This window comes from Homalodisca vitripennis, chromosome 5, assembly GCF_021130785.1.
Source record: "Homalodisca vitripennis isolate AUS2020 chromosome 5, UT_GWSS_2.1, whole genome shotgun sequence".
Classification (NCBI taxonomy): domain Eukaryota; kingdom Metazoa; phylum Arthropoda; class Insecta; order Hemiptera; family Cicadellidae; genus Homalodisca; species Homalodisca vitripennis.
The window spans coordinates 97878448-97891766 of record NC_060211.1 but is presented as its reverse complement, the minus strand read 5'-3'; the positions used below and the strand labels follow the sequence as shown (position 1 = coordinate 97891766).

At 30.6% G+C, this 13319-nt stretch overlaps 1 protein-coding gene across 1 annotated transcript; it reads left to right on the top strand.

Annotated features, from left to right (window-relative positions):
* The first annotated feature begins 2064 nt into the window (after positions 1-2064).
* On the top strand, positions 2065-12134 carry LOC124363892. The gene is made up of 4 exons (XM_046819163.1): positions 2065-2204; positions 5845-5990; positions 8165-8291; positions 11799-12134. Exons 1-4 carry the CDS (start codon positions 2179-2181, stop codon positions 12034-12036), a joined length of 537 nt encoding a protein of 178 aa, XP_046675119.1. The 5' UTR covers positions 2065-2178; the 3' UTR covers positions 12037-12134.
* Positions 12135-13319: the final 1185 nt, after the last annotated feature.

The window sequence follows — 13319 nt, the reverse complement described above, 5'->3', positions numbered from 1 at the left end:
TATATATATATCCTTATTATATATATATATATATCCTTATTAAATATATATATATATATAATTTCTATTTATCACATCTCTTGTAAACACGGTTATTTTATACATAGACACTGCATATCATCACAAAATATTTACCGGTGGTTATTTTTAAAAATGTCTCTTAGTCTTTGTTGACGTAACGGTTTGTATGAGGTAGCCAGGGGCTTCTTATTTAATAAAATTTATAATATTGAACACTATTCGTGGTCTGTGGGGGAATAAGGCAGTAGTGCTTGCTTACGTTAATGAACCATTTGTGTGATAGTAGTATAATAAGGATATCTATATTGTTTTAGAAAATATTATTGACATTATTGAAAATATTATAATCATTATGATAATGGTATTGTTTATTAGGCACAACTAGCGAAGTCTACTGCATTTGTAGGAGCTAATTAGTGAAGTTTTTACACCAATTGTGAGAGATCTAAAATTGGTGATATTGATCCAGTAAAAACAGTACAAAGGTGTGATTTTTGACCTGTTGAGTAGTAGCAGGTGTGGGTGACCGAAATTGCGCGATTCCATAACTAGTGGTATGGAGTTGCCGTGCATTCGTTAATTATAATTAACGTCCCACGTGGCAGTTATTTGCATAATAGCTCACAGTTCAGTTGAGGCGAAAGTTTTCCCTTGTCGGTAAAACTATTTTAAGTTGGGGGAGAAAATTTAAAAATATAATAATTAAATAAATATAATTATACCAAAATGACAATAATCGTATAATTTAATAAATAAAACTTAAAATTTGTTGGGGAAGTTAAAATCAGTTACTACCACCCGTACCAAGTAAGGTATTGCTGTATAACTTATATCGGTATCATAGGTTTTAATAGCCAGTTGTGGTTTTCCCGATTCTTCCGCACATACTTGGATATTAATTATTAAAAAAATTATTTTGTTTCACCTAAGTGACGAATGATAACCGAAGTGTCGTCCTGGTGATCCGGTTAATAAACATCACCTCTGTGTTTGTAGGAGTGGTTGCAATAACTAGCGCAGAGTTTCGAATGTCACCTGGACTGGAGGCAACTGAATAGAACTAGTCTCCGCCGACGCGTAAATCGTCGAGCTACCACCGCCACTCACCGCACGTAGTCACACAATAGTACCACGTAACACAACCAATTTTTAAAATGAGGCAAAACCGCAGGCATATCGAAAGGAAATGGTTAAAGAAGTGATAAACACGCTCGTGCCTTGCAAGGTTGAGTTAAGTACCTTACAAAAGGTACTTAAAGGTACTGTATATACTCAACCTTACAAAACTTACGAGGAAACAATTATTATCGAAAATGTTTTTTTTAATAGAATGGTGGTAAGCTAAATCGGTTGTGTGAATAAATAAATTATATATTCATATATAATCCAATCAACAAAATTATTTGAAAATTTTAATTAAATCCTGAAGTATTATTATGGAGGTTTCAGTTCATATACATGTCGCCAAACATGTCACAGTTGAGAGGTATCAGTTAATTGTTGCTCATGCCTAGTGCAAGCGTATCTTCAAAGTGGTCGTGATCACTTACGCTTTGATGCATATAATTTAAACAAAAACTGTTGGATTTGCAATGGTATTCTTCAAGTAATTTGTGTCCAGTTAAGTTTTTAAAACTGTATGGTAGTTTTGTCATTTTAATGTAAGAACATGCAACATACGCTATTTTGTTAATATTAATGATTTTCCAAGATGATTATAAATGTACCTTTTTCTTCTGACTGAGCCAGAATGGATATTTATTTCTGTAAAATCCCCTTACACAAATATTGAATACTTAATTTATTAACTTACTACAATAAAAAGGTAATATTATTTTTTACTACTTTAGTGCCTTGTTATTCGGTCTTCCCGTAGTATTAAATGTATAAATTAGGAAACAATTATGTTTACATTTAGTTATATGATTAACTAACCTATAATTAGTTATTAAATTATAATGGTCTCATTCTTAATGCTATAAAAATTAAAATTTGTTTACAGTAATACAATTCGTGGGGGCTCGATATTTGGAGTTGGATGAGATTTTGGATGCGAGAGCTGAAAAATGTGCTAACACCTACTTTCAGCACTGTGACAAAACATTGCCGGAGGAGAAATTACGTAAATTATCAGATATAAGAGAAATTCTAATTGCTATGGATGAAGTTGATGCATTTTGCAGGTATTGATTTAATTCGTAATACCTCTATGTTTTCAATAATTTAGCTTGCATAAACTTCCGTTGATTTCAGGGGATAGATAACCAAACAAGGTATATCTTCCATCTTCTTTTATAATCAGTATAAAATGTATTTTTTTAATAAACTTTGCCCGATGTTTTATTGACATATTAAAAGCCTAATTGGCTAAGTTTCAGCAAATTATGTCACTTGTTTTATTATACTTCCGATTATGGTCTGTCACTCTACGGAACTAGGCTTTGCGTCAGCAATATGTTTTACATAGGAAACACGGGTAACCTTGATGGCGAGCAGACTATTGCAGAATAATAAATATTTAATAAACTGAATACAATCATGTCAGATTTACACAGCTGTCTAACTTTCCATTTTCAAATATTTTTAAATTTTTCGTATGACTAACCATGGTGACAACGACAATGTAGTGGAGTAAATGATTTTGTAAATAAACTCAATGCGACCATAAAGCACTAAAATGTTCTCATATTAACTCAATTATGAAGGCTAATACATAAAATACTATAACAGTGATAGAATACACGGAGTGTAGAATTTTACTATTTTAATACTGATACGAAACCAATTTTAACTAAACAATTTAATAATATCGTATGCAATATATGTCGAGAAAAGATTCACATCAAGACTTTAAATTTTACATTTTAAGTAATTCCCATAAAAAGAGTTTACGTGATGAATGTAGTGTACCAGTTTCGTGACAACCTTTTTATATGATTTCTGTATATCTGGTAACAGGACATCGCGGGAATGAAGTGAGATGTAGATTTATAGTTTTTCACGCAACTATATATAACATAGTATATAACTGTACATACAAATTTGCATAACATGAGTAATTACGTTATAATGACATTCAGATTGATGTGATATTTAGATGTTTAAAAGCGCAATGGGTGCATTCAAGTGATGATTCATGAAGCATTAATCGGAACAAATGTAAAACAGAACTACAGTAAGAAACGTAGAACAATGTAAAAATGCTCACTTTTTATTACAAGTATTTTGTTTGAACCCAGTTCTGCTCTTGCAGCAAAATATGCTGTGACAAATGTCTGAATTTATGGAAACTTTCTGGGTTTACTGATTAAGATCTAGCAGAGCCTATCACAACTGAGGTGCTGGAAAATGTTCATATCTCGCATTCTATCTGCCTGTCTGTCTATCTATCTATCTATGTATCTGTCTGTCTGGCCGTACTATATTTCAAACTCTGACCAATAAACGTGAAATTGTGCATGAATTTTAATTGATATAATAGGAGCACTGAGTTAGGTAATGGTGGATGTCACTCAATGAGATTTGGCGGAGCGTTATTGATATTATTTTACATAAGTCTCATGGGCAATCATGGTGAAATGGAGAAAGTTTCAGAATAAAGAATGTGTACACAAACTGAATACTACTACGTGACATGTACACAGTTGTCTTACTCTCACAAGAAGTACAGGATAGTCTTTTGCAGATTTCATGTGTGGAATATAGTAAAAATAAAACGGTTTTAAACTGTAATTTTTTAACCAATGTTATAATAAAATATATTATGTATTATACAGCCAATAAATTCTTATACTTAACCAAAAAAGAGAAACATTTACATACAAAGTTTAACCTTTGTCATATTTGTGAGCAAGTATCATATGAGTCTATACCAGCTGATTGGTACAATGCAACGTCTAAAAAATGTTGATCATTATCATTTTAACTACAGGTAACGCTCATAAAGTTTGTATTTTATTCCTAAATTTTATCAAACTTCCTTGTTTTCTGTAAAAATATAAAAAAAACTACGATACTCATTTTTATATACACAAATTATCAAAACAATATGACTTATTGATATAATTACAAACAACGATGAGAAATATATAAACTACTCTGTAATTTCTGGTTATGACTATGAATTCATACGCGATAAACTAAGAGATTTAATAAATTCTTATTCGTAGACACATTTAGAATTAGGGTTTCAGCTGTAGAAAAGTTAAGCAAAAGATTTGAAACGCGCTGATTTTAATAGTCTTTTAATGGGGAAGTTTGAATGAAATATTAAGAGACGACTAATTATTGATGAAGAAGAAATCCTTAAAAATCTTTCATGTAAAGGAATATTTCCTTTTGAATATATTGACAGTAATAATAAGCTTTATTATACAGAAGAACTCAAAACTCTAGGTTTTTATATTTATTTATAACAAATGAGATCATTAAAAAAAGTTTTATTGGATTATAGGGAACAAATTAAGCGGTAAAACTGTATAAATGGACCTAGCTAGAATATTATCTAACTGATCCAAGATTTGGGATGCAATGTTAAAACTAACCAAAATTGAATTACAATATATTCATACCTACAATATATATTTGATGATTTAAACATGGATTAGAGTTGGACTTTGGAAGAATATTACAGGATATCTTAAAGTAAATAATAAATATTTAATACATTTTTATTAAATTAAAACCAGAATATTTCTTATTGTATGTTGATGCAAATAATCTAGTTGGGCGCGTTCACAAAACTTTCCTTATTATTATATAAAGTACATGAATCCGAAAAACTGTACGACAGTTGAAGAATGGAATGAAACAATGTTACCACTTACTAGGGATGAATCGTACGGTTACATAGAATTTGAGGTTGACATAGAATATCTAACAGGTTTACACGAAATTCATTACAGACCTATCACTTGCTACAAATTATTATACAAAACCCTTTTTAAGAATTTTTGTTTGATCTTAAAATTATTGAATACGAAACAATTCGTTGATAAATACAGTGTTGCCATATTTTCGGGAGGGGGTAGCTTATAATTACCTCTTTACAATCACAGTTACCTATGAGACCAATATAAAAATATTTTCAAACGCTCCTTTGAAATTAAATGGATCACCATCGAACACAAAGTTGCTTGTATATAAATGAAAACTATGTGCAAAAATTCAAGTCTGCACGTCAGTTTTCGAGATATCCTTTGGATAGACTGCAAGATAGACACATAGAAATACAAATCTTCCAAGCCCACGAGCGATAAGCTTCACTAATACTCAGCCAGTAACTCTAATAACAAGGTTTACATACTAAAGCAGGGTTTAGGTTAGTTAAATTTCCTATAAAACATATCATTTTTGTTACAAAAATACTCATAAAACTGTAGAGAATGTTTTTATGTATTTCAATTTAAATACATTTTTATTATTATTAATCTTTTCTAATTGCTATGAGAATCTTATTTATAATATTATCATAATAGCCACCTTCGTTTTTTTAAATGTTTCCTTTCCCATGAAATTTTCGTGATTATACTACTCGTATCGAATATATTAAAAGTCATTATAGAGTACTTGTTCTGTACAGAAAAATATGTAACCGTAGGAATTAAACCTGGTTATTAGCAGTTTAATTTTAAATTTTTGTAACTTTGGTAGAAAATATGATGGTTGTTTTTAAATAATTTCTTTACAAGAGAACATAGGTATGTTTTAATAACCAACAATGAATCAATATAAAAGTTTTGTTATTTTACCACTACTTAACTGTCTTTCTTTTAGTTATTATGTATCAAATTTAAAATTTAATTGAAAAAAATCTTGTGTTAGTGATACGAACAGAGCCATGGATTGCCAGATTGGGGCGGGCATGGAATGTTACTCCCACAAGTATAAATCTGAATCTATACTAGAGGCTTTTTTTGCCAACAGCAGACTTCTGTACAAGTGCATCTGCGACCCGGTTTTCCAAGCAGGTCAGATATAATACTTGCTTTTCATTTAAACTGATAATATATAAATTAGTGATAATAAACAGATTTAAAATGCAGACTGTTTTAATCAATTATTAAAACTCATTTAAATATGAATATTAAGTTTAGCTTAATTTCACTTTCTATTTAGTGCAGCGTCTAAAACCTTTTCTACTAAACTGGTGTAGAACCCTCAGCCTATAATTTAAATCCAACTATTGGTGATGAATAATCTGAAATACTGCATTTCGGACATTTTATATTATTATATGTGAAAAAAGAAAACATTATTGGTATCCGTAAGTTATATAAGATACAAATCACTAGAAGAAAATTTACAAATTTAAATCACCAATTGTAAAAAAATGACGTTAGAAAGAATGTATTAACACTATACAAAACATACACACACACACACACACACACACACACGCACATTTGGTTGTGTTCTACCTCTGATTTTAAAAATTATTTAAGTTATGTAACTAAAACGACGGACTAATTAACCGATAGTGTACTAACTAATACATATTGCTATTAATTCTTCATTAATTTTAAATTGTATACTATCAAAGTTTATAGAATTATCATTTATTATTTTATATAATTATCATCTTAGTAATATTTATTTAATTCCTTCAAAGTTATCTTCGACAGATCCAACAATTTGAAATTAATTATATTCCACATCTCTTTAGTACACAAATAGAAATTTTACTCATAACAACTAATAAAGTGTATGAACAATTTACAAAATTTTACGACGTAATCTATTAAGTAAATTGTAATTTTTTGTAAATAATAATCAGACAAACCTCTAACCCCCTTCAAATCGATATGACAGATCACCGTAAAGTTCATGGAGATGACAAGCTCTCCACCATACACTCAAAGAATATAACAAGGACAAAATTAAATTTTTTAAATTAAAGGATATAGCAGAACTGTACCTAGTTCGTGGAAACATTACAATTTTATTATTAAAAACGATTTTCAGGTTGGTAAACTTTAAGGTCTCCAAACATATATATTTGTGAATACATGAGAAAGAAAATTAATTTATATAGTTTCAAAAGTAAAGTAAATTGTAATTTTTTGTAAATAATAATCAGACAAACCTCTAACCCCCTACGTTACCTCTAACAGATTTACGTTACTACAGTCTAATCTGTTTTACTTTGATAAATAGTCGAGGTAAATTGGATTAGTCACTGAATAAATACAAGTTATATGCCTGAACTCGGGATGTTTCCAGGAAGCTGAGACATAATACTATGATTTGCTTGCTATCTTGTGAACAGTGCTGCGTAGTAGTATTTAGTGACTATGTTTCAAACCATTATTTTTCGTGCATGCCTAATCTTATATGTTATAATTTTTAAGTTGAAAGATATTATAATCACAACAGATTCAAAACCCTGTGATTACATTTCGAAATATACGGACCTCTTTATTTTGTTATTCTTAGATGTTTAAAAAAATATTTAAACAATAACAGTTTACCATATCCCAAACTTAAAAGAGCATTAGAGATTACTATTCAATCGTACTCTACACTATTATACTATTCGAGGAACAGTTTTTTTTTTTTTTTTTTTAATAGGAAATAGTCTCAGTAATACACACAATAAAATTTTGGACGCTACTTACTTCTACATATTTGTAATTGTTATCAAATTTTGAATCAAGGTGGTTAGTTGGCGGCACACTATTGTGTGCAACTTCTATACAACTTTGGTTTTAGTTGTATAGAAATCTAAGAAACCATGAAACTAAGAAATTCACATAACTCCTCACCTGAAGCAAGAATATTACATGATATCTCGGAAGAAGTGAATGAATACCGAAATTAAATAAGTTTTTTCAACAAAGGGTTACCTTTTTATTTTAACCGGTATTACTCAATATGGAAGCGTTTCAGGTGATACGTAATTTACTTCGACTTAATTTGTACAATCCATGGTTAGATCCATAGGTTGGGATTACATAACTATTTCATCAGTACTATTCCACATCTCAAAACATTAAATAGTTCTCTTATTATATATAATTAATAAGGCTCTTACACTGCTATGTAGCCTGTAGAGCATAATTCTATACGAGCTAAAAACCAGAAACTTCACATCTAAAAACTCAGTAGAGATTATTAAATTTGTATTAATATCCATTGGTTCCAGAGTACCTGCAACACAAATCCTGTATCAAGGTGATCATCAAGGACTGGAACGACTGTATTAGCCAGTTTTATAGTTTGATTACAAACTCAAATTTCAGTATGGATTCCACATTACCCAAGCAGTGCAGGTATGTCTTCATAATAACAATTGCAGTTACACGTGGCTTTGCACACGGTTTCCTATTAAATAGGTACTCTTAGGAAAAATTCCAAATTATTTAAATGCATAGCGAAAACAATTTCATTAAGACTTTAAATATTTTATGTTGGATTTAATAAGTGGATGAACTCAGTCGTTGTAATGTCAGCGAAATGGCTAAAAATATAATACGGATAAACCCCTACAATAATTTTGAGTCAAAAGTAGACATCTTTACGATTTTTTTATTCTGGTGTTCATTTGTAAGAGATTGAAAGAAGCATTTAACTGTAAAATCATTTATATCGTATTGCTATATAAAAATACACTATTAGACTTCCCTGTTTACGCTATAGAAAAACATTTACGTACGCGGTGTAGAAGCCAACTTATGTAAAAGAAAGTGTCTTTCAGACAGTAAGTTCAGTTTTATTGGTTTTTAAATTTTAAATTTAGATTTGTATTTTAAACAAAAATAGTAATTTGACATTTGACAAACTTTCTGGTGTATTTACACTAGTAGAGAAATGTTCTGCAGTCTTATTCTAATTCAGTTTTCTTTAGTTCCCACTAAGTTAGGTTAGTTTAAAGGCTCTATGTCTAAATTTCATTTATTTATATAAGTGTTAATTTATTAAACCTTCAATGTATAAAGTTTATATATGTGGTTGTTTAATATTTCTATAAAATATTTATATGTTCAACTGTTATTTTTGTTCAAAATAAACCCTAATAACATGTTTTTGTTGTTTTGTTTTACTTAATACAAATTTTATGCCTCATTTTATACGCGTTTGTTTACTGTATTATGTAAATTCAACAAATTTTCAAGTTATTCAATTAATTAAAACTTTTCCTCTGATAAGAATACTGTTTAATCTTATTCGTACCTATTAAATGAAGAATATTTTGTAATGATCACAGTTTGGACCAATTAGCTAGTAGCTAAATATAAAATAATTAATTTTTATTTTTTTCTGAGTTCATACTTGCTATTCACATACAATTCTAATATCATGTACATTTCAGAGATTAATAATGTTAAATAAATGCATCTAAAACATGCTAGTTACGTATTTGTTCATATATCGTAACGGATATGTTACTTTGAAACATACCAGCTATGTTACTTTGAAATGTAACCGATATGTTACTTTGAAAACCTACTGTATATGTTATTTTGAAACGTATCAGATACGTTATTTTGAAGCGTTTCAGATATGTTACTTTGAAACATAACACATATGTTACTTTGCAACATATCAGATATGTCACTTTGAAACGTAACATATACATATATTAGTTATGAAACATGAGAGGATATTCTCGTCAGTTATATACGTGTCTGAAACTAAGCAGATACGTTTCTAAATGTATCTGAAACATTACCTATGTTTCAATTAAATATTTTGGATACGTATTAGATACTATTGGGTGCTATGTGGGCGTTCCGCCGTTGCATACCTACTACTGTTATAATTACTATGCCAAGGTAATTCTTTCTTACTTCGAACTCAAGGAGTTTTTGTTTGGTATAATTTGTTTCCGCTGCCCTAGTTGTATTGACATTGTTACCCCGATCAAAACATGTATTAGATACTATTGGGTGCTATGTGGGCGTTCCGCCGTTGCATACCTACTACTGTTATAATTACTATGCCAAGGTAATTCTTTCTTACTTCGAACTCAAGGAGTTTTTGTTTGGTATAATTTGTTTCCGCTGCCCTAGTTGTATTGACATTGTTACCCCGATCAAAACATGTATTAGATACTATTGGGTGCTATGTGGGCGTTCCGCCGTTGCATACCTACTACTGTTATAATTACTATGCCAAGGTAATTCTTTCTTACTTCGAACTCAAGGAGTTTTTGTTTGGTATAATTTGTTTCCGCTGCCCTAGTTGTATTGGGTGCTATGTGGGCGTTCCGCCGTTGCATACCTACTACTGTTATAATTACTATGCCAAGGTAATTCTTTCTTACTTCGAACTCAAGGAGTTTTTGTTTGGTATAATTTGTTTCCGCTGCCCTAGTTGTATTGACATTGTTACCCCGATCAAAACATGTATACATGCGGTGGTCTGAAAAGTACACTTTGGTTAAAATGTAATTAATTCCGGCCATTGTAATTATTTAATTCGTGCCTAAGTAATTTGTCGTACCGTAGTAGCGTTTACGTTGTTAGCCTGATCCAGAAAATACAAATGTACGTACGTCTGGAATGTCTTCTTTTGTTAAAAAGCTAATATTTCCATTCAAAGTAATCTACTACGTGAGATCGAAACCCATTTCAACCCCCAGTTCATCTTCATCAAAAATTGTATGCTGATGGCATAAGACACGTGAGTATCAAATTTAATCCTTCCTAAGAAATGGTGAAATTTAAAATTGTAATATATTTCTTCTAAGGGTTAAAACATAATTTCAATCCCAATAGATGTTTAAGCCTCGTTGACATGCTTTATTTCTTTCATTTAAACGATGAGGTCTACCTGTGACAAATTTCAACTTCCTGGGATGTCAGCAGGTAGAATAATGGAGGAGATGAAAGTGATGACTGAGTGAGAGCTTTGCCTGCTATATACAATGAGATAAATAGAGCAGTTGTTATTCTGTTATTAAATGACTAGAAATAATTAGTAAAACTGTGTTAACGATTTGTCAGATTGTTCAGAACAGTTACTGCCAACATAGGATAATGTGGTGTGTAAATGAGATAGGGCTTTGCTTGTTACATATATGTATATATATGTGTGTGTGTGTGTGTGTGTGTGTGTGTGTGTGTGTGTGTGTGTGTGTGTGTGTGTAAACAGTATATAACGTACTTGTTACGTATTCTCCCGTAAAATTACTAGAAATAATTTACTATATTGCGCTAACCAGCTAACCATTTTTCTAAACTACAACAGTTTTGATTTGAAAGAAAACGAAAAATTTTTGTATTATTATCTAATTAGGCATATCACGATTATGATATTACAGGGAAGTAGTATAATTGTGGAGAATAAAGTGATTAGTAGTTGCTGTTAAACTAATAGAAATAATTAGTAATACTGCGCTAACCATTTGTCCTATCGTTCAGAGAAGTTATTGTGATCAGGAAAATATCTATAAAAAAGCACGATGAAATTAAGCACATTACGAAATCGGCATTAAAGGGAAGTAGGATATTTGAGTAGGATAAAGTGATGAGTAAGCGAGTGAGAGCTTTGTATGTTACATATATATATATATATATAGAGAGAGAGAGAGAGAGAGAGAGAGAGAGAGAGAGAGAGAGATATTTACAGTAGAGTGTTAACTTAGTTATTATGTGTAGTTGCTGTTAAATGACTAGAAATAATTAGTAATAATGAGCCTAATTTTTCAGTAAAGTTATGCCAACTGCTCCGATTTGAAGTCAAACGAAAATATCTAGAAAAAAGGACATTAAATTAAGCCGATTACGAAATTAAAGATCTCATAGTGAATAAAACTTTTTTGTAACTGCCCACAGTGCCAGAGACGGTTTCCTTAAGTGCGTATACGACGCAAGCACATTCAAATGCGAGAAAGAGGGGGCTCTTTTCATCAAGAAGTTCGCTGACAATCTGTCCAATCTTTGGATGTACCCAGAGACCTGCGGTAATGTAGATATGACATTCTGTACCGGAGAAGCAACGGCCCTCACTATTAATTTCCTTACTCCTTGGCTACTGTTGTTATTACTGTCTCTTATAAAAGAAATGTATTAATCCTTGTATATACTATTTTGTTAAGCACTTTAAAAACCTCTATTTATATTTTAAGGAGATGTAGATCACATTTACATTAAATGTATTTGTATTATGAACTTGTTTCAGTTAATTGCATTATGATAAATAACCTCTATTAAACAATGTGTTAAAGGTAAAGGTTAAATTTTCTCTTCTATAACCAATCCCCTAATCTGTTCGTACTTAAAAATTTAGTGAACACATTGCAAAGTATTAGGGAAGAACATTTTTAAGAAGACAACGGTCACCATTCTAACAATATTCTGAATGTCCTTTTAAATTATGAACTTGACGAAGATTCCTGTTAAACAGCATGAGGGAAATTCAGTTGGTATCACGATAAAGAACACAAATTAAAGACTCTAATCTAGCGCAAAATAAGTGAATTCTGTTACCTTCCTTCGTAGTTCTAAAATCAGTATGGCTTAATAAATTGTATTATTATGTTAGTTGGTATAGTGTAAGATCTAGAGTATTTATAAAATATTATACCGTCACATATAGAAGTTGAACCTGCGCAAAAAAATTGGAATTCAAATCTAAAGCCTGTAACTTCAAGACCGTGCGGTGTCTCCCATCTGTTCTTAAGTTAGAATACTCTAAAATATAAGCTTTAAGCATGCATTTAAGTTTAAATGATCTTTCACGAGTTTCAAAAGTAATGGAAAGAAACGAAAAATGCAGTTGCCTCTTCTTGATTTCTGCATTCGTAGAATTTTTTGTTCCATGCACAGAACTTGGTATAGAGCTGTATGTCAAAAGTTTGACACATCCCTTCTTTCAGTTACCTTGTGTCTTTCATTCACGTAGTATAAATAATCTGACTGGGATAATTCTAAGAAGAACTTCTTAATCAGCCTAAATTTTGAGGTGGGCAAGCTTAAAGATCTGAAGTTTTAGACATACAAACCTTTTTATATATGTATGATTTCAGGACGGTGGCCATTCAAAGTCCGAAAGGTATTGTTATATCTTAATTTATGAAAAAATGTATGAACTCTCACGTCATTTACATCTTCTACCACGTTTTGATATTTGATGAATAAGAGTGAAGATGAAATGTTAAAGAGTGAATCATCGCGAGGGAATATGTTTAAACTGATTGAAAGCAGGTCAATTTCATGTCTTATGATATTATTTTATATACTTAAAGCGGTTTTAATCTTTAAAGTTTTAATATGACAGTGTTTATAAGTTTTTTTTTACAATAACGAGGTTATTAACACTACAATTTCTTTACATCGTTGTTATAAAAATTACGT